Source organism: Tinamus guttatus, unplaced genomic scaffold (assembly GCF_059628265.1).
Source record: "Tinamus guttatus ecotype Peru unplaced genomic scaffold, ASM5962826v1 Tinamus_guttatus_pri_ptg000735l, whole genome shotgun sequence".
In the NCBI taxonomy this organism is placed as follows: Eukaryota; Metazoa; Chordata; class Aves; order Tinamiformes; family Tinamidae; genus Tinamus; species Tinamus guttatus.
Window position 1 is genome coordinate 45,193 of NW_028289269.1, and position 22,058 is coordinate 67,250.

The 22,058-nt window shown below is 54.7% G+C and overlaps 1 protein-coding gene across 1 annotated transcript in view; it reads right to left on the bottom strand.

Moving 5' to 3' along the window:
- Positions 1 to 2,738: 2,738 nt before the first annotated feature.
- LOC148591584 (olfactory receptor 14A16-like) overlaps positions 2,739 to 22,058 on the bottom strand; it is a 54,842-nt gene continuing 35,522 nt past the window's right edge. Inside the window, exon 3 of the mRNA XM_088537269.1 lies at positions 2,739 to 2,824. Coding sequence (XP_088393395.1) covers positions 2,739 to 2,824 — 86 coding nt within the window. The remainder of the gene's footprint in view (positions 2,825 to 22,058) is intronic.

Here is a 22,058-nt window from a genome sequence, read left to right on the forward strand (position 1 = left end):
TGCAGGCTCCTGGCCTAAGGAAGTTCAACCAGCGCCAGCCCTTCCCTGGCAGCGCTGCGTGAGCGTGGCTGACAACACAGGCCTCCTTCTCCATTCCCTGACCCAGGCACAGGCAGAGGAGGAGGAGGGCAGCTCCCTACAAGAGCGGTGCCACCTCCCTGTCCGCTGCAGGCCGTGATGTGGGTGGGTGTCGTTGAGGGTGGTCAGGGCCCTGCAGCCCTCTGTGTGTGACAAGGTGTGGGGTCACAGTGGGGCCCTCACGTGTCATAGCCACAAGGCCCCTGATATCACGGTGCCCCTGGCCCCGGCGCACACTTCACTGCGAGGCCTGTGGGATCCCAGTCGCTGGCTGCTGCTCTCTGGGCTGATTTTCCATCCTCTGGAGCTGCTTTCCCGAGAGTTGAGGAAGGCAAAGGGAGCCAGTGGGCTAGCAGGGCCAGGCCGTTTGGTGAAGTGTAGGTGAGAGACAGTTGGAGAGGAGGAAGGTCCCTTTTGCCTTCTTCGTTCAGTCCTCACCTAGAGGGAGCGTGTGGAAATATGGAAGGCACGAAGCCTAACATGTTCCCTACTGTCCCTGATGTCACCATCGATGGTAAGGCTTTCAGCAGCCATTTCTAGTGTGTATGTGAAGAGCAGGGAGGGGGAGACCTGGTACGAAGACCCTGGTGCATGTGGGAGAGGTCTGGGCAGGCCTGGGAGCGGGAATTAGAGCCATCAGGGAATGTGAGCTCCAGAAAAGGTCCATTCCCCACGAAATACTTGTGGTACATAATAGCACTCTAGCAGTAGTGCCATGGAGAAATTAAGAGGAAAGGAGGCAGAGTCACTACAGGCAACGTGAAAGGGAGACTAACAATGTCTTTGGAAGCATGTCTGTGGGGAAACGCAGATTGCTGGCACAGTGTTTTAGGAGCCTGGAGCAGATGAAAATGGGACTTGTGTTCACACTCACCGTGGGCTGCTCTTCTGATCACATTTTTCCTATCCTGCATTCAGGGAGTGTTCCTGGGGAGGGCCTCTTGCCTCAAGAGAGCAATTCCTCCCAGAGTGTAAGTGGGGCCACATCCCAGGCAGAAGAACTTGCTCTTGCCCCGAAGAGCAGGTCTCCTGAGAGGTGAGAGCCTGGGAGAAGGCGTTCGAGCACGTGGGTGAATACTGTGCTCTGCTACTTGTGGGAGGGAGCTGTGTTTCCTGGACACAAAGACTTTCCGAATTCAGACATGGTGGTTGCCCCCTTCTACCATGCCCTGTGCTTTCTTGCTGCACAGCAAGGAGGGAGCAGGTTTTTGTGACCCTCTTCTCAGGCTCATTTTTCTCTTCTTCTTGTTCTCAGAGGTGCAGTCAAGTTCTATCCGAGGCCCCCGCCAAGAGTGGCACATGCACCTCTAAGACCCAGCCCAAAGGTGACCGGGCAAGAAGAGAGTGGCAATGAGAAGACCACTAAAGGTAATTTAAGACCCAACAGAAGTTTCGTAGAGGTCTATTGGTCCTTTCTTGTCCTTTTGCTTGTTGCTAGCTCCAAGGTGGTGTATGGAGCAGTAAAGCTGATGAGCTCTCTCCCATTCCCCATTTCAGAGAGTCCTCTTGGGAAGCACCCGTTTTCCCAAGGGAGGCATTGTGGCCAGAGCGTAAGCGGTGTCACATTGCCAGAAGTAGCGGGGAACAGCAAGGATGCTGCGAGGTGAGAGGGAAGGCATTTGGGATATTACTGTGCTCTAGTGCTTGCGGGAGGGAGATGGGTCACTCGGATGCAAAGTCTTCTCAATTCAGAAAGGTGGTTACCTCTTCCCCCATGCCCGGCACTTTGTTCCTGCACAGCAAGGAGGTAGCGGCCTTTTGGGACTCTCCTCTCAGGCTCGTGATCTGTGCTTCTTGATTCCAGGGGTGTGTTCAAGTTCTGTCCTAGACCTCCCCCAGCACGGGTACCTCGGGCACCCGCAAACCCCAGCCCAAAGAGGAGTGGGGAAGAAGGCGGCGAAGACACTGCAAACAAAGGTAATGTAAGACCTGGCAGGAATTTTCCTGGAGCTTTGCTGGCCTATGCTTTGTTCCTCTTGCTAGGGAATTCTAGCCAAGGCACAGAGCTTCTGTGTGGCTTAGTAGAGCTGATGAGCTCTCATGGTCCCCGTTTTCAGGGAGTCCTCTTGGAAAGCGCCTCTTTCCCAGTGAAAGACGTTGTGCACGGAGGGTTTGTGGCATCGCAGCACGAGCAGAAGCGGGAGGGAGCAGCAAGTTTCCTGCAAGGTGAGAGCCTGGGGGAAGGCAGTTGGGCTGATCGTGTGCTCAGGTACTTGTGGGAGGGAGATAGTTTTCCCGGACACAAAGTCTTTGTGACCTCTGAAGGATGGTTGCCCTCCTCCCTTCATGCCTGCTGCTTTTTTGCTGCACAACAGTGTGTAGCTGGAAATTGCAAGCCTCTCATCAGGCTAAATTTTTTCCTCCTCTTTCCAGTTCCGAATACAAGCTCGTGCCAAGACCTCCACCACCAAGAGTGCCCCATCCGCCTCTTACGCCCAGGCCAAAAAAGACCGTGGAGGAAGAGGCTGGTGTTGACAATTTAGAGAAAGGTAAAGTAACCCGTGTCAGGACCTTCCTTAGATTTGGTACGCTTTCGCTTTGTTCTTCTTGCTAGGGAATTGTAGGCAAGAGGGAAATAGGATGCCTGGACTAAAACAGCCGATGGTCTCTCTCCCAATCCCCATTTCAGGGAGCCGTCCTGGGAAGCGCCTCTTGCCCCATCACAGCCGCTCTTCCTGGAGCGTAACTCGGCTCACGGAGACGTCCAGAGCGAGGGAGGAGAGCAAGTCTGCGGTGAGGTGAGAACCTGGGAGAAGGCAACAAGCGGGCTGACTGTGGGAGAGAGATGTGTCACTGGGCCACAGAGCCCTTCTTGACTCGGAAAGCTCATTACCCCCTTCCACCGTGCACCATCTCTGTTTTCTTGTGCATAGCAAGTGTTTAGCAGCATCTTGTGTGAATTTCCCCTCCATCCCTTCGAAGGGGATGGAAGAGCTCATCCTGGATGTTGTCTGTAAGCCTGTGGGGGACAAGAAGGTGATCAGTAGTCTGCATGGATTCACCCAGGGGAAATGATCCTTCATCAACCTGCAAGCCTTCTAGGATGGAATGACTGGCTGTGTAGATGAGGCGAGAGCAGTGGATGTTGTCTGCCTTGACTTCAGCCAGGCTACAGACACTGTCCCCCATAACATAGGCAAGCTTAGGAAGTGTGGGTTAGATGAGTAGAGTTAGACTGAAAACTGCCTGAATGGCAGAGCTCAAAGGCTTGTGGTTAGTGGTGCAGTGTCTCTTTGGAGGCTTGTGGATGTAGGTGTCCCCAGAAGGTCAGTATTGGGTCCAATCCTGTCCAGTGTATTCCTGAATGAGCTGGCTGAAGGGACTAAGTGCAGCCTCAGCAAGTTTGTTCATGATAGAAAACTGGGGCTGTGGCTACTAGTCCGGAGGGCTGTGCAGCCTTTCAGAGGGAGCGGGACAGGCTGTAGAGATGGGTGGAAAGGACCCTTGTGAAGTTCAACAAGGGCAAGTGCAAGGTCCTGCCCCTGGGCAGGAATAACCCCATGCCCCAGGACAGGCTGAGGGTTGACCTGCAGGAGAGCAGCTCTGCAGAGAAGGACATGGGGGTCCTGCTGGACAACAAGTAGACCAGGAGCCAGTAATGTGCCCTTGTGGCCAAGGCGGCCAGTGGTGTCCTGGGGTACATTAGGAAGAGCACCAAAACCCGCGTGGACACGATCGAGCGCAGTGTGCTCTAGCTGACCCTGCCTGTGCAGGAGGGTGATCTCCTCAGTGATCTCCAAAGGTCCCTTCTAAGGGCAATCATTGTGTGGTTCTGTGATGCATGCTGTGCTTGTCCTTGTCTCCTTGTTTCCAGGTTGACAACATTCAGAAGAGCAGCCTACAAAAGCTCCATTCCTCAGACAAGTTCCTCCCATGACAAAAAGAAAGCAGAAAGGGAGAACACGGCCACAAAGCTTGACACGGGGAAGAGCCTGACATACTGGGGGACCCTGAGGCAGCTAGGTTTGTTCTGTGTGGAGACAGGAAGGCCGAGGGAGGCTGGCTTGACTGCTTCCTTTGACACCCCCGCACAGACACTTCCTTGCACCCACTGGGGTTCATTATAGAGTAGAAAGAGACAGAGGTTTCTCAGGGATACCTAGGCAAAAAGAGGCAACAGGGGAGAGGCAAGAGAGAGAAGCTGCAGGAAGAGCAGCAGGCGAAGGAGGGAAATTCACGGGGGCGTGATTCAGCCCTTAATGAGGGTGCCAGGAGAGGCAGTGCAAGGGCCATCCTTGGTGACACAGCACCCTTGGCAGGACATGAACCCAAAACGCTGGTCCAAGCTGGCCTGGCTTTCTGAAGGGTGTTCTTCTTTCCCCCTGCCAGGGAGCCTCCCTCTAACCCGTGCCTGCAAGCGGCTCCTCGCTCGCAAGCGGATTACACCTGAGGAACTGGCCCGGCGAGCGAGAGCGGTGGCAGAGGAAATGGGCAAGACTGCCTATAGAGACGAGTCTCCTGAGAGGTGAGCGCCTTGGACAATGCTGTGCTTGTACGTGGGCAGAGATGTTTCGCTGGGACACAAAGTCTCCCTGTGCTCTGGAAGGTTATTGCCCCCTTGTCACCATGACCTGGCTTTTCCTGGTGCTGGGCAGGCAAGCGCAGAGCAGCTTTCCTGGAGACTCTCCTTTCTGAGGCATCCTTATATGCTTCCCCTTTGCAGGTGTGAGGTTGAGAGGGCACCGAACAGAGCAGGCTCCAAATCTGGCCTCCTCCACGCTGCAGCAGCGCAAGGTAAAGGCCGCCAGAAAAGGGAGCACTGCCACGAAGGTGCCAGGGGACAGGCACATGTGCTGGTCAAGGAGAAGCTGGGAGGTGTGGGTTTGTTCGGCCTCCAGAGGAGAGGGCCTTGGCGGTGCAGGGAGCCCTGTGCGACTGTCTTCAGCTGCGCAATGGCACTTTCTCCTGATCCATCCTTTCAGGGAGTCCTGCCAGGTGCCTCATTACCCAGAGGAGGCTTCATGCTCAAAAGAAGGCACAAGCTCCTGGGCTGCCAACCATCCAGGAAGAAGCAAGGGAGGTGGCCAAGAAAGCAGTGCCTTCTTCCAAGTGAGAACCCCCGCAGAAGTACTTTGGGGTGATTCTGGGATTTTCTGTTGTGTGAGGGAGAGGTTTCCCCAGCACTCAGAGGCCACATGAGCTCCGGAAGGGCTGGAGCACCTGTCCCGAGTGCTGGGTCTAGAAGCAGCTCATGACAGGGGAAGAAGTCAAAAGGTTCTCTGGGTAACTTCTTAACAGGGCAGGTATCTGAGTACTGACCCTGCTCCTCTTATTCTCCTGTCTGTTCAAAAGGGTGCCCAGGCCTACATACCTGCACTGTAGGTGGGCAGTGCTGGGGCACAGCTGAGTGTGACAGCTCGGGCATTTGCCTTCCCCTTTTTGGCTAAGGAAAACACTTCTGCAGAAGCACCTCCTGCTGCAGAAGCAGGTGTGCAGCCCGGGAGTGCAAGGAGGAGAAGAAACTCACCCCGCACTCCCATGTCCTCCTCTCCTCGTGTGCTTTCAGACTGCCACCGTGCCCCAGGAACTCCCGCGGGCAGACAGGCCCTGCAGCCCAAGGCCAGGCAGCAACTCCTGTTTGTGCAGGATGTGCAACCACAGGACAGGTAGGTTGGTTGAATGGATGGGTAGATGTTTGCGTCAGCCTGGAGACAGCTCTGTGAACACACGTGACTGGCTGCTCAGGAGTGAGCCCTTGCTATGAGGCCACTGGAACATGCGGTAGCTTCTCCTGGCTCTGTCTTTCAAAGCTGCCACTTGCTCCAAAGTTGGACAGAGTATTCTTCCTACAGATAGTCTCAGAAAAGGCTTCAGAGCATTTTTGGGGGGCAATATTTCTCCTAGTAATATTAATTGTGAACTTTTATGTGATAGAAAATATGCAGTTTCCCTGTAGATCAGTGATCATTTAGATCTCTATTCAATGTAGAAAGGGCCTCTGCATTGTGCCTTGTGAGCAAAATACTGTTGATAGAAAGGGACAAAGAGGAGGAACAGAAGAGCACAAGCTACCCCTCTGAAAAGAGAGAAAAAAAAAAAAAACTCGTAAGCTGAGACTCATATTCTGTGATATTGCCTTTCTGTGGCCCTGCAGGAAATGTGCGACCACTGCCTCCAAGAGGAAAAAAGGATCTTCTGGGCTTCAGTGGCTGAAGACATACAAAACAAAGAAAGGGAAGAAAGAAAGAGATGGAAAGGGAGGTGGAGAGCAACGTAAAATAAAGGCAGTCTGCAAAGAAACAGCGTCTTCTCCTCTGTCCTTTTCCATTGAGGATTTTCGTGCTTGCTCAAGACATGGGTTAGAGGCTGCAGGGCCTTGGTGTTGCTCACTGGAATGCCCTGTCTGTGGCAACAAAAAATTGCGAGGTCACTGGGGAACCTGGGACGACTCTAAGAGCACCTGGGCTAAGGGAGGAACTCCTGGCCTTAGGGGCCGTTAGCGTGCAGCGAGGCTAAAGAGAACATTCTCCCTTGGAATTATTTTATTACTGGTCTAATAGCTTCTATAATATCAAGTAAAGTAACAAGAGTAAAGTGAAAGGAGCAGTAAAGACAGAGGAGCATCTCCATCAAAGCAACCTGTTTCCATTGCACTTGGAATAGGATGCAGATGTCCCTTGACCACAAAGAAGCTCTTGATTTCTGTATCTGTTGGTGTGTATAGTGTGTGTAGGGTGCCTAGACACTCTGAGAAGAAAGGTAGGTGAGATGTGTGAAAGAGAACAAACAAAAGAGAAGCCAAAGAAGTGGTGAGGGCAAAGCCTGTGTCCGGCTGCCACAGCAAGGCTGGATTTTGGCCACGAAAGCCTTTCCTTGACAAGCCTCAATCTACTTGCTCTCTTAGTCCAAGTGGGTGTAAAAGCCCCCTGAGCCTTTCCTCTGCCTTCAATGGGCTCAGGCACTACCAGCATTTCTTCTGCATTGTGCTGGCCTCTTTCATCAGCAGTCTCTCTGGATGTAGGGGAGCTTGGGTTTGCAAGAATTGGGAGGGACTTCTGTAGACTTCTGTAGTGTGTGGAGGGGGCACTTAGAAAGGCTTTTCACATGTGTAGTGGAACTCTTGCAAGCAACACTGCTATGGCAGTGATGGCTGGGTGAAGAAAATTACTGCAGAGGCTGGTGCTGAAGTCCCATTGAGCTCTATAAATGTAGGAAATAGCAGCAGTTACTGGGGCTGAATATTGAAGAGAAAAAACAAACAGGAGGGGAAGACGACAGCTATGGAATGGCTCTCATTCCTGTGGAATTGTCTCCTTCCTTCCTTGGGACATGGAGCACTGTTGAGGACATGGAACACTTCTAGGCTTTACTGTGTGTTGTGAGATAGGAAATTGTAAAGAAAGAGGGTAAGGGCTGTTGCTTGGCATGTAGCACTCCTGAGCTGAGCGCCTCCGCAGTGCTCTGGTTCTGAGAGCCTCTGCAGATTCTCTTGGCAGCCTGAGGAAGTTCCATGGGCTGATCTATATGGACCATCAAGTATAGCAATATATAGGAAGACAGGTAGGTGTAGCCAGCTATGAAAACAGTGGCCTCATTGCTTGATGGATAAAGGTTTTTCCGAGGCCAACCAATATGGGAACATGTAGGATGAGTTAATTGCATCAGTATTGTAAATTGGGTTTAGAAGATATGGGAATACCAAGGGACATGGAGGGCTCCAGTTGTGCCTTGGGTTCAGAGCCTTGAAGAACCTCCAGCCCATCGTGACCTATTTTGGCAGAGCCGCTTTGGCAAAGCGTAGGAAGGGGAGAAACCTCTGCCACTGACTGTGGCAGCCATGCTGCATGGGCAAAATCACTTGGTGTGCCTCTCCTGCTGGCCATAACCTTGAGCTGTCTGCAAAGCCTTTGTCCAAAGCAGAGCAGAGCCAAGGGAAGCAGATAGAGAGCACACTGTCCTTGTGCTGCCCATGGGAGTGAGAGATTCAGGCGTGGGAGGACAGAACGGTGCCTCTCTTGGTGCCGTCTCCGTGCTGTGCTGGAGGCAGCTTTCGTGCTCTCAACAGAGAAGTGGGTGATGGCAGGAGGACGAGGAAGAGGCGACCCGACCTGCGCAAGCTTGGCTTCCTGCAATAACGCTGCGAGGCTGCAGAATGGAGAGGCCTCTCATTTAGGTCCTTTCACCATGTTAGAGCTCTCATTTGGATGGTATTCCCACCGCCTCGACTCATGGCAGCTTTATGAGCCCCTTTTGGGACTGGAATCAACAGATCCTCTTCTGACATCAGCTTGTAGAAATACTACCTATACCCAAGCATCATTGCACAGTGTTCTTTTCATCTAACAAGGCTGCTATTTAAACATTCTAACCTTAATTTTAAAAATTAATGCAATTCTAATTAATTTAATCCTGACATATAGAAATCAGTTCTCATATTACAATTCTACCCCTTCTAGTAAGAGTACATTTTTGTCCTTGGCAGAGCTGGAGATGGAGTAGTGTTGAATGAAGATCCATTAAATCTAGCCACTCCACTAGTAACTAGTATTTTGTGTAATGCTTTTCATGGCATTCTCTTCTCATTCATGCTCTCCTATTATTCGCTCTAATCCTCATATCCTCATAGTCATTTAAGCATAGTGTGAAGAATGGTTTAATTATTCAATTGGAATACCATACTTCCGGGTGTAGTAGAACCTCCCTGTAGCCTCCTGTTCCTTCCCCCAAGAGCTTTTTTAGGAGCAGTTTTTACGTAGCCGATAGCCGAGAAGGAACACACGTGAGAGGGTAACTTGAAAACAACACCAGTCATTTTATTTAGAAAACATAAGGAACTACCTGGAAAGGAAGTAAAAAAAACAACGAGAGTTTTCTGGAGATGACTGAGGCAGCAGTGCTGGGGAAGGGCAGGTTGGGTGCAGATGCTCAGGGGCTGGCACGCTGCAAGAGAGTGGCAGCTCGCCGTAGCAGAGGGAAGCCCTCGCTTCCCTCCTGGCAGCAGGAGCGATAGCGGGAGCTGTTCAAGACACCTTTCCTCTTGCGACTGCTCCATAGGTGTGGGAGGGGAGAAGGGGGAAGCGAGGCTCCTCTTGCGATTCCCTCTTGGATTCTGCTTGTGGCTGCTGCCTGATGCTGCTCCCAGCTCAGGCTGAGGGTGGTCGGTGTCTTTGCTGGCCACGGTCCATAGCACATTGTGTGGCTGAGCAGCAGTATTGGGTGTGCTGCAGTCGCTGTCCTGAGTGTGTGGTGAGGGAGGAAATGTCCCGTGAAAGGCCTCTGCCTTGGACATGCCAGCAGCTCCCATTGCACCCGTGGCCTCAACACGACGGCAGTGCTCTGGTGGGAGCAGAGTGCTATTTTTCACTTCTGTGTCCCTTTCTTTGTCATGACGTACCGCAATATACATCTTCCTGTTGGGGGGGTAACAGCCTTGGCCTCTTCTTGGTGGAGGTTGCAAGCATCAAATCTGTAATGCAGATTTGCACGAACTCCTCCTTTTCCAAGGGATCTTTAAATTCTTCCTTGGAGATATCTTGCAAATCCTCATGACAGTAGGAAGAGATGTTCAGTGGCTTGTTGCCTTTTGGAAAGGGGTCGGTCTGGTGAGCCGATGAGCCATCTGTATGCTTGGGAGAGCCCAGTGCTTCTGAAAGAGATGGGGGTGTCAGATCCCAGGGCTCTTCTGCTTCTTCAGAAATTTCCTCCAAATCCTCAATGCGGTTGAAGACAATGTTCACGGGGGCATTGCCTGTCGGATCGGGATGCGTCTCGGGAGGCAATGTGCCATGTGTGTGCTTGGGAGAGCCCGGTGCTCCTGGCCAAGCTGGGGTCCTGCTCCTGCTCTCCAGGGCAGGCACGCATGCTGTCGCCTGCTGCACCTCGGCCGCTGCGCTCCGTTTGCTCAGCCCTTGCTTTAGCCAGGCCGCTTGTCCCTTGGAAGGCTCTTGCTGACTTGAGATGGGAGGGAAAAGGAGCAGTTATCCTTTAAAGAAGGCAGGGCAAAGTAGCCATGCTCCAGCTTAGGGAGGAAACGGTGTCAAAGCACAAGCGCTGTCCAGGGAGACTGCGGGTTCCAGAGCAAACATTCCGCCAGAGCCGCTGGCAACCAGCTGCGGGGGCCAAGCAGCCCTTTGAGCCTTGGATATCACAAACACAGAGCCATTGGTGTGGTGCCTTTGCGATGTGCCATCCCTGAGCAACGGCCTCTCCAGTAGGATGGAGGTTGCTCCCAGCCATAGCAAGTGCTTTGCAACCAAGGGCACCTCTGTCAATTCTGTAACAACAGCTCTCTGCTGTGTTTTGTTTCAAAAGGCCAGTCCAGCTCCCCACTGCAGGACTGAAAGTTACCCCAGACCATGTCTAAGGGACTTGTCTAAGGGTAGCTTAACCTTTAGCTTCAGTGCTTCCATATTTCATAGACTTAAAACAATTCTGTATGAATCCTATCTAGCTTCCAGCTAGAGAGAAGCCACCCTAGCTATGAAACGTGCTGGAAGGAAAACAGGGACTGCATCTTCATGGAAGCTACCCTCACCTCTCAGTGTGTTCAGTGGGAAGAGAGGAGGATTGAAGCACAAGAAAGCACATGCCCTTTAGCTGTGCTCTCCCTAACACAGGACTCAAGAGGCAGAAGGATGCCATTGAATTACCCTTGGGCCTTTCTGGAAATGCTCCAGAAATGTTCCTGCTGCTCTCATCACTCCATCAGTTACTCACCAGGGTTATGGCTGTGGTTACCGATCTGGCAGGATTAACGTGAGTCAAGGTTTGCAGGGCCACCTTATTCCTATTCTTTTAGCCCCGAGCTGTAGCCCTAGCCCTTTCATCCTAGCCCTTTCCCACTGCTTCTTTCATCTTAGCCTATGGGGATCACAGAGGAGCAGGAACAGCTCAGCAGCCCCTTCTAAGCTCAGGGTTTTGGTATTTTCACAACCTTCTCACCTGGGGTTCCAATAACCCAGTGACCAATCCCAGAGAAGGGCACTCCCTAATCTTCTACAGGTGACCTCTATATCCCCACATCTCTTTACCTTCACCAGGTGATCCTTATTAACCTTTCCTCCTAACTATTCCCATAATTATTGGCCTCAGAAAATCCTTTATCCACCACCAGCCTTGGTTCCTAAGTTAAGTTTCTGATCATGGCGGGGGAAAGTTTGGAAAGCTCAGTTAAGTTACAGCCTATAAAATGCACTGTAGAATGCCTCCGTGTGTTTGTCAGTGTGACGTGACTCAAACTTTGATTCCTCATGACCTGTATTTTTTTCTTAAAATCCCCTCACTTTACAAAGAATGTCCTGTATCGTGTAGTTTAGTCAGCTGTGAAAGGCAAATGTAGCATGTAAGCATTTTCTTAAGTTGACTTAAAGCCCATTTTAGAATATTCACTGATTAAAAGCCACTTCCAGAGTTACCTTTTTAGGGTTTTGAAGCCTTCTAATTTCTAAACCACATTTCCTGGTGGCTGCTTTCTGTGTGTTTGTTGCTGTGCCTGCATTGCACGTCATCTTAAGTAGTCTTGTGCCCCTGGAGGAGCTGCTGTTGAAGCACACAGCAATCCTTATTGCCTCCTTTTGCTGGTAACTGGAATTCTTCGTTTGGGATGCTGAACACTTCATTTTGTGAGCAGGCTAGAAAGCTGCCTTCGTAGCTTCCTGCGTAGGTCCAAATTCCTTTTTTTTCAAGTAGAGCAGAAAAAATGGATCTTTTGTGTATATGCAGTGCCTTGATAAAGTTTCTATACAGGCACAAAGTACGTGCATGTCAGGGGCTCTGCATATTTGTGACTGATTTTCTTGGTTCTTTTAAGCAGGGAAACTTGATGTATGCTTCCAAGAAGAATGAAGCTGCCGAAAAAGCTTATGCAACTCAGGTGATAGGTTAATTCTGGCTTTAAATTATCTTTACTGCTCACAGAAGTGAGCTAACTACTGGATAATTTCCATGTGTGCATAATTCTCTATTGGCATCAGGGTTACAAGCCAGAGGGATGGATGTCAGGGCTGGGCTGAGCTCGGAACAGATGCTCAGAAAAATAAAGGAACACATTCACAACATGCCCATGACCAAACACAAATAAAAGGCAACAGATGCCACAGACAGGTGGGAAGTCATAGAATCATAGAAGTCAAGTAAATGAGCAGTATTATTCAGCATGGGAAACAGTGCTCTTGCTACAGCAATAGTGGGGCAGTTTTCCTGGTTTTGTGCAGCACAGCAAGAATTTTCAGGAAGGGAGATGTGCATGAGAGCTCCTCTGAAGTGTATCCTCCTGCTGTAGTTACAGAATCGTCATCATCGTCAGAAGCAGCTGATGTTCGTGATGCTGAGGAAGGTGAGGATCCTCGGAAGCATTATGGCCTCAGGCAGAGGAAAACTGTCATATGCTACCAAGCTCCTTTGGAAAGTAGGTTATGTGCACAGGTACTCTCCAGGAATAAATGATTGCATATAAATGAGATACAATTTTTTGAATATATTTATATACACACACACACTCAGCTTTGATTTAAATTTCTTCTGCAAGTGCATTTTGCTGCATTTATTGCATGCATGTAACCTGTGTACATTGCATTTCTTTGCCACTTCAGCTGCTCATTGCCATTTCTGTCAATGCCCCATTACAAATGGGCTGCTAAAGGGTCACTTCAGAAGGTCTACTTTTTATAAATCTGTTTCTACTTGTAGTTTAGACTTTTTTGTTTCATTGCACTGTTTTATCAAAAACTTAACCTTTAAGTTTTGTTATTTCCATATCCAAACTTACTGATTTTAATTTAAAGGTCTCCACTGAGAAGTATAAAAAGATATATGTACATATCCTTGAAAGAAAAGTCATAAACCCAACATGGAACTCTTATCCTCTTGTCACTTTGTGTCCCTAAAAAAGCTACTGTGTGTGTTTCCCTTGTACTACGCATTGAGAAAAGACACTTGAAACTGCTTTCTGGAGTTATAAACAGGTGAAACACCACTTTCTGCCATTTTATTTCTTTTTATAGAATCATCATCGTCAGAAGAAGCTGAGGTTTGTGAGGCTGAGGGAGGTGAGGATCCTCGGATGTGTCACGAATTCAGGCAGAGGAAAACTGTTGTATGCTACGAAGTTCCTTTGGAAAGTAGGTTATAAGCACTGTAGAGTACTTGATGGGCCAATGGTCTTCAGCCGAAGGCTGAAGGGTTGGTATAAATACCCAACCAGGGTTGAGTATATAACCTTCACACATCTTAACCCACCAATCCTGGAGCGTCAGCATCCCAGTGACCAATCCTGGATCTCCTCTGCTTCACCAGCAGTTCCTCAGTCCTAGTTTTGCAATCTTCAACAGGTTCCCTTCATGAAACTTTTATCCTATATATTCCCACACCCAAAGTCTTATGTGAATTCTATGCCCCTGTCCCCTCAAGGTCCTGCTGTGTTCCTAATGTCTTGCGTTCTTCATGCCACGCATGTCCTCGGTTCTTTATGTTTCCCTCCCCTGTCCTCTGTATCCCTAATCCCACATGCCCCCTGCGTCCCTGATCCCATCTGTGCCCAGTCTCCCATGTGTCCCTCATGCCCCAGGTGTCCACCCAATATCCCGTGGCCCCCAATGCCTTGTGTCCCCTCGTGTCCCTGCACTGTCCCCGACCAAGGTGACGCACCTGCAGCACGAGGAGGCAGCGCAGACAGCCCGGCCACTCGGCACGGCGGGTGCCCAGCAGCAGCCGCCGCAGGAAACAAGGCAACAGGGGGCTGTGCCCCCCTGTGCACCCACCACCACCACCTCCACCGTCTGGAGCACCTCTGTCCTGCGCTGGCAGCTCTGGGGCAACGAGGGCCCCACTCAGGACACGCAGGGGACGCTTGGGGTCCCCTTTGGGCCCAGAGCAGGGTCACGGGGGAACCCAGCGGTTCTCATGTTGGGTTGGGAGTGGGCACCCAAAGTGGCTCCCACTGTGTGCGGGGGGGTACCAGGTTGGGGGGGACCCACTGGGGATCCCATGGAGCGTTGGGGCATGTTGGGGTGGGTGGGGTCACCCAATGGGGTCATGGGGACCATGGGCACCCAAAACATGGCACAGGGGGGACCTGGGGACCACGACCGCCCCAACGATGACATGGAGGGGACATGGGCAATATGGGCACCCCAGGCCTGGCACAGAGGAGACATGGAAACTACTGAGGGTGACTGGAGTAATCCTGGGGACCCAGCGGTGACACTCACTGGTGCTGGATGCGGGTGAGGACGTCCGAGAGCTCGGCCTGCAGCTTGACAGCAGCCACCAGTGGCTTCTTCTGCTCCTGCAGCAGGTCCCCAACAAGTTGGGGACAGACAGGGGTGGTTGTGCAGAGGGGTCAGCACGTGCCCGGCAGGGTCCCCATGTCCCCCCGCTCCCAGCAGGACCCGGGGGTGCCCCGACGCTCACCTGGCCCTTCCGCTCGGCCGTCTCTACCACAACGATGCTCTCGGAAAGGGCTGTCTCACACCCAGAGCTGCTTGAGCTGCTCAGGGAGCACCTGGCGGGAGCCCTGTGGGGGCCCCAACATGCTCAGCACCTGCGGGGCACCCAGGGGGACGAGGACAACCGGGAAGCCAGTGCTGGGGGCCCCCAGGGTGTCCCCACACTGTGCCCACACTGCTGTCACCACCCCACGGACCACCATAGTGCCCACGGCAGGGATGGGGGAAGCTCTGCCTGTCCCTGTCTTATCACTGCCCCAATGCCCCCATCCCTGCTGTGACGTCCTGATTCCCTGGGGTTTCCCCTTCCCCTGCCAGGCGCCTCAATGTCCTATGTGTCCTTAATATCCTGTGTCCCTTATGCATCATATGTCCACCCAGTGCTCCATATGCGCCCTGATGTCCTCTGTGACCCTTCAGTGGTGTGCTCTGATACTCCATGTGTCTCCAGTGCCCCATGTCTCACCAAAGACTTCTTTGCACTCAATGCCCTGCGTGTTCCCTGATCTCTTCCACCTCCTCCTATTCCACATGTTTCTCCAGTGTCCCGTGTGTCCTTTATGCCTCAAATTCCCCCTCTTTCCTGTGTGTCCCTAATGTGCTCTATGCCTCATGTCCATATGTCCTTAATTTTCTGTGTCCCCTGATGTGCTGGTCCTGACAATGTGTCCCTGCATGTCCTGTGTCCCCCAATGTCCTGTAATCTCCATTTCCTTCTGCATCTCCCAATGCCCTGCGTGTTCCCAGATCTCCTATGTCTCCTCCTGTTCCCCATGTTTCTCCAATGCCCCATGTGTCCCCAAAGTCTTGTGTGCCTTCTATGCCCGTGTCCCCTCGAGGTCCTGCTGTGGTCCTAATGTCCTGCGTTCTTCATGCCACGCATGTCCTCGGTTCTCTATGTTTCCCTCCCCTGTCCTCTGTATCCCTAATCCCACATGCCCCCTGTGTCCCTGATCCCATCTGTGCCCAATGTCCCGTGTGTCCCTCATGCCCCAGGTGTCCACCCAATATCCCGTGGCCCCCAATGCCTTGTGGTCCCCCCGCGTCCCTGCACTGTCCCCAACCAAGGTGACGCACCTGCAGCACGAGGAGGCAGCGCAGACAGCCCGGCCACTCGGCACGGCGGGTGCCCAGCAGCAGCCGCCGCAGGAAACAAGGGAACAGGGGGCTGTGCCCCCCTGTGCACCCACCACCACCACCTCCACCGCCTGGAGCACCTCTGTCCTGCGCTGGCAGCTCTGGGACAACGAGGGCACCACTCAGGACACGCAGGGGACGCTTGGGGTCCCTTTTGGGCCCAGAGCAGGGTCACGGGGGAACCCAGCGGTTCTCATGTTGGGTTGGGAGTGGGCACCCAAAGTGGCTCCCACTGTGTGCGGGGGGGTACCAGGTTGGGGGGGACCCACTGGGGATCCCATGGAGTGTTGGGGCATGTTGGGGTGGGTGGGGTCACCCAATGGGGTCATGGGGACCATGGGCACCCAAAAGATGGCACTGGGGGGACATGGGGACCACGAGCACCCCAACGATGACATGGAGGGACATGGGCAATATGGGCACCCCAGGCCTGGCACAGAGGAGACATGGAAACTACTGAGGGTGACTGGAGTAATCCTGGGGACCCAGCGGTGACACTCACTGGTGCTGGATGCAGGTGAGGACGTCCGAGAGCTCGGCCTGCAGCTTGACAGCAGCCACCAGTGGCTTCTTCTGCTCCTGCAGCAGGTCCCCAACAAGCTGGGGACAGACAGGAGTGGTTGTGCAGAGGGGTCAGCACGTGCCCGGCAGGGTCCCCGTGTCCCCCCGCTCCCAGCAGGACCCGGGGGTGCCCCGACGCTCACCTGGCCCTGCCGCTCGGCCGTCTCTACCACAACGATGCTCTCGGGAAGGGCTGTCTCACACCCAGAGCTGCTTGAGCTGCTCAGGGAGCACCTGGCGGGAGCCCTGTGGGGGGCACCAACATGCTCAGCACCTGCGGGGGCACCCAGGGGGACGAGGACAACCGGGAAGCCAGTGCTGGTGGCTCCCAGAGTGTCCCCACACTGTGCCCACACCGGTGTCACCACCCCAGAGACTACGATAGTGCCCTTGGCTGGGACAGGGGAAACTCGGGCTGTCCCTGTCTTGTCACAGACCCACTGCCCCAATCCCTGCTGTGACGTCCTGCATCCCTGGCGTGTCCCCTTCCCCTGGCAAGTTACTGAATGTCTTGGGTGTCTCTAACTTGCCATGTCTCCTTGATGCACCATATGTCCACCCAATGCTTCATATGTCCCCTGATGTTCTCTGTGGCCCACCAATGTCCCACATGTCCCTGATACTCCATGCGTCCCCAGTGCCCCATGTCCCCCCTATCTCCCATGTGTCCTAATGTCCTGTGTCCCTAATGCTCCACATGTCCCTCATGCTCTGGCTGTCCCCTGATGTCCCGTGTCCCCCTGATTCCCCATGTTTCTGCCCATGCCCTGGGTGTCCCTAATGTGCTATGTACCTGGTGGCAAACGTGTTCCCAAGCTCCGTTTGGCCCCAAATACCCTGTGAACCCCTGATGTTCTGTCCCCCTGATGGCCCATGTGCCCCACATCATCCTTATGCACCCAGGGTCTCAATGTGTTCCTTACGACCCAAATTCTCCCAATTCCCTATGTATTCCTAATATGCTCTGTGCCTCATGTCCTCCATATCCCCGATGCTCTGTACATCCCATCATGGCCTCTGTCCTGACAATGCTGCATGTGTCCACACGTGTCTTGTGTCCTCTTATGTCCCGTACTCTCCATTAGCTCTTGTGTCTCCCAATGCCCTGCATGTTCCCAGATCTCCTATGTGTCCTCCTATTCCCCATTTCTCCAATGCCCTATGTGTCCCCAAAGGCTTATGTGCCTTCTATGCCCTTGTCCCCTCGAGGTCCTGATGTGTTCCTAATGTCCTGTACTCTCCATGCCACGCATGGCCCCGGTTCTCTAGGTTTCCCTCCCTGCCCTCTGTCTCCCTGATCCCACATGTCCCCAGTTCCCTCTGTGTCCCTGACCATGTGCTACCAATCTCCCATGTGTCCCCCCAATATCCCGTGGCCCCCAATGCCTTGTGTCCCCTCGCGTCCCTGCACTGTCCCCGACCAAGGTGACGCACCTGCAGCACGAGGAGGCAGCGCAGACAGCCCGGCCACTCGGCACGGCGGGTGCCCAGCAGCAGCCACCGCAGGAAACAAGGCAACAGGGGGCTGTGCCCCCCTGTGCACCCACCACCACCACCTCCACCGCCTGGAGCACCTCTGTCCTGCGCTGGCAGCTCTGGGGCAACGAGGGCACCACTCAGGACACGCAGGGGCCTGAGATGACCCCTGTCCTGAGATGCAGAATCCCCCCAACCCCACAGATCCCTTCTTGCTTCCTCGACAGGGACCCCCAAGCCCTCTTGGGAACCCAGTTTCCTCCCTTTCTCCTGCACTCCAAAATCCCTCATCCACTCGGGGACCCCAAATCCCACTTTAGGGACCCCAAATTTCTCCTGCAATCCCAATGTCCCCACACCTCAGGAGCCAAGGACCCCAACTCAACCCATATGCCCCCCTCTACCCCAAACCCCAGCCTGGTTGCCTGGCACCCTCCACCCCAGCTTGCCTCTTACCTGGCTGATGTCAGCTCCTCTTGGCTGCTTTTCACTTGGGTCCTCAACTTTTTGGGGATTCCTCCAGAATCCATGAGCTTTTTATGGTCCTCCTCCTGCAGCCTGTGCAGGGAAAGGTCATTGGAGGGGTTAGGGCAGTCAGTTGGGGCACCCCAATATGGGGGGGAAATTACGCATACCCATATGGGGAGAAAAGGGAGTTGGGGGCACCCAAACCTGGGGTGGTGAGTCCAGAATACCCCAATATTATGGGTGAAATTCTCTAGGGCACCCCGATACTGTTTGTTTGTTTGTTTTGAGGGAGAAATATTGGGTAGGGTCTCAAAAAACTAGGAGTGACTCCAATATGTGGGGGGGGGGGGAATTTGGGGCACCCACATACTTGGCAAAAGGGTCAGGGCACCCCAACTTTTGAGTGAAGGCAGCTGGGAGCATCCCCAATACTGGGGGATTCCAGGGGACCCCAATACTGGCAGCCAGGGGTGCTTTGGGCACCCCAATGTTGGGGGGATCTGGGGCACCCCAGTATTTTGGGTGAAGGGGGCTGTGGGCACCTGCACTACAGGGAGGGGTCTGGGAGATGTCAGGGGCACCTCAGTATTGGCCGTGCAAGTACCTGGGGCCCAACAATACCTGGACTGAAGGGAGCCTGGGGCACCCCCAATACTGGGGAGGGCTCTGGGACACCCCAATATCCAGTGAAAATGGAGCAGGGGGCAGATCCATATTAGGAGGAGCCTGGCAGAAGTTGGGGACACCCTAACACTAGGGGTGTACAGAGTGGGGGGGGATCACCAATGCTGGGGGGGTCTGTGGCACCCCACAACTGAGGGGAAAGGGACCTGGGGGGCACCCTCCAAACTGGAGGGCTCTGCGGTAACCCAGGACAGGGGTGAAAAGAGTTGAGGGAACCACCAGGACTGGGGGGGTCTGGCAACAATATTGGGGTCTCTGGGGACTCCTAATATTAGGGATGAAGGTTTCTGGTGGCATCGCATTACAGAGGTGGCCCAGGGTAGCCCAAAATTGTGGATGAAGGGATTTGGGAGCAACCCAAACCTGAGTAGGAAGTGGGGCAATTCCCTCCCATATCAGGAGATGGAACCTGGGGAACTCCATTATGGGAGGGTCTCACCCTTCTATTGGGTTAAAGGGAGCTGGGGGAACCCCGATACTGGGGGAGTCTGAGCTACCCCAATATGGGAGGAAGGCATTAGAGGGCAGCCCAGCACTTAGAAGATCCTGGGGCACCCCAGTACTGGGGGGAGGCAGATGGGAGGCACCTCAATAGTGAGGGGAGTCTGGGATACCCCAGAATGTTGGATAAAGGGGAACCTCATATTGGAGGGGAGATGAGCATCCCAATATCCATATTAAAAGGTGCTGGGGGTCCTAGGGCACCCAATATTAGATGTGAAGGGATTGGGGCACCTCAGTATTGGGGGTGAAGGGATTTGGGGGCACTGCAATCCTGGGGAGGAACTGAGACACCCCAATATTGGCTGAAAATGTAGCTTGGGGCACCCCAATCCTGGGCAGGGTCTGGGAAAGGTTGGGGGGAACCAAATACTGTGGGGGTGAAGGGAGGTGGATTCACCCCAATACCAGGGGTGTCTGGGAGAGGTTGGGGACACCTCAATATTGGGAGTAGAGCTGGGGGGTGTTTGGGACCATCTGCAGAGCCCCATTTTCCACAGGGAGCCTGGGGGCCCAGGGCCACCCATGGGTGCCTGGGGGGACACCCTACCTCACCCAACACTTTGAAGTGTCTCAGCAAGGCCAACAATTTCTGCTTGATGTTGGGCTGCTGTTGCAGAGAGCGGGTAGGTCAGGGCAGAGGCAGGGGCAGCCTGGGGACCCAGCACCGCTGGGGACATCCTGGGGACAACTCTAGGACCTGGCACCCTGGCACGTGGGGGAGCATCCTGGGTACTGCCCCCAGCTCCTCCTGCGGCACCCACAACACCCAAGGCTGCAGCAGGACCCCCCGGGCACCCTGTCCCCTCCACCCTGGAGAGGCACCTGCTCACCTGGGTCCAAGCAGAGCCTGGGAGCGTCCTCCTCCTCTTCGTCACTTTCTGCAGCTCCTCTTTCTTGTAGAAAAGGTCCTGGGGGACAGTGTGACAGGGTGGCACCATCGGGGGCACCTGTGGGTGCCGTGCAGGCAGTGGGACACCCGTCAAGCACCCACCTGCCGTGCAGAGCATCGTCGCTGCCCTCCTGCTCCAAGTAGATGCTCTCCTCCTCTGAACAGTTGTCCATGTCAGCAGAGTCATCTGGGGGCACCCATGGGTGAGCACCTGGCTGGGCTGCCCACCCTGGGGATGCTCCCGTGCCCCTTTTCGGCAGGTGCTGCCCCTGCTGGGGGAGCTGCCCCGTGCCCTTGGCCGTCCCCATTCCTTGCTCTTCCCCTCTGACTCCAGCGGTGTCAGCAGGGACTCGGGGCACCCATGGGTGCCTCGGGGGCCTCACCTGGCATCCTGCTCTTGTCCTTGTTGTCCATGCGCCGCTTGACACTTCATCCGAAGCTCGGTGAGGGGCACTGCCACGTTCTGCACAAGCACCTGCAAACCTTGGGCGCTGGGCACCCAGGAGCTCCACGCTCGCCTCCGGCCTCCCGCATGCACCACAGACCTGGGTGTCTGCGAGCTCGCTGCTCACTCTGGACACCCACAGGCACCAGAGGACATCGGGGTGCCCCCCAGCAGGCGCCCACACGCACCCGAGGGCCCAGGCGTCCGGGCGCCCGCATGAACCCAAGGGCCCAGGCTTGCAGGTACCGGCCTGCAGGCACATTAGGGACAGGCACCCCCACGCACCCAGGTGTCCCGGCACCCACACGCACCCCAGCACCCAGGCACCGGGGCACCTGCCTGAGGGCACCCGAGGGGCGCACGCGCTGGGGCAGCCGGCAGGCACCCGCCGGCACGTGGGCACCCAGGGGTGCAGGGCACTCGGGACACACGGCCCCGCAGGGACAATGTGGGCACCCCTGCCCTGAAGGCTGCAGGGGCTCGGGCACCAGCTCTGGGCATCCAGGCTGCACAGGGGAGGCTGCTGTGGGTGAAGGGGCCAGGGGAAGGGCGGCTGGAGGGTCCCGGGCGCCTGTGGCAGGAGGGATCGGGGGCTGTTGCGGGGAGCGAGGGGCGCTGGGGGCAGGAGCTGTGCGGGTAAAGGGCGCTGGGGTGAGGGCCAGGCGGGGAAGGGTCCTGGGCACCGGAGTCTGTGGGTGAAGGGGGCTGGGGGCAGCTCAAGGGGGAGGGGTCCTGGACGGGGGCTGGGAGGGAAGTGTCCTGGGGGTGGGGGGTCCTGGCAACAGGGCCCTGCGGCTGCTGGGGGGAGGATCAGGCTGGGGAAAGGGAACCCAAGGGTCAACGGTCCTGGGGGTGGGGGCACAAGGGGGATGGCTCATAGGGCCTATGGATCAACTGAGCAGATGGGGACCCCCTGGCTGAAGTGTTCAGGGGGTTGGGGCCCTATGGAAGAAGGGTCTGGGGAGCCAGGACCCACGGGGAAAGTGCTTAGGAGGTGGGGGCCTATGGGGGAAGGGGCCGCAAGGTTGGGCTCCACGGGTAAAGGGTTCAGGGAAGCGGGGCCCGTGGATAAAAGGTCCAGGGAAGCGGGGCCCATGGGTAAAGGGTCCAGGGAAGCGGGGCCCATGGATAAAGGGTCCAGGGAAGTGGGGTTCACGGGTAAAGGGTCTAGGGAAGCGGGGCCCATGGATAAAGGGTCCAGGGAAGTGGGGTTCACGGGTAAAGGGTCTAGGGAAGCGGGGTCCATGGATAAAGGGTCTAGGGAAGGGGGGTCCACGGGTAAAGTGTTCGGGATGTGGAGGTCCACGAGTGAAGGGCCCAGGGTAGGGGGACCTATGGATGAAGGACCCAGGGGATGGGGGCCCATGGATGAAGTGTTCAGGGCCTGGGGCCCTATGAATAAAAGGTGGAGGCGCTTGGGGTCTTCGTGTGC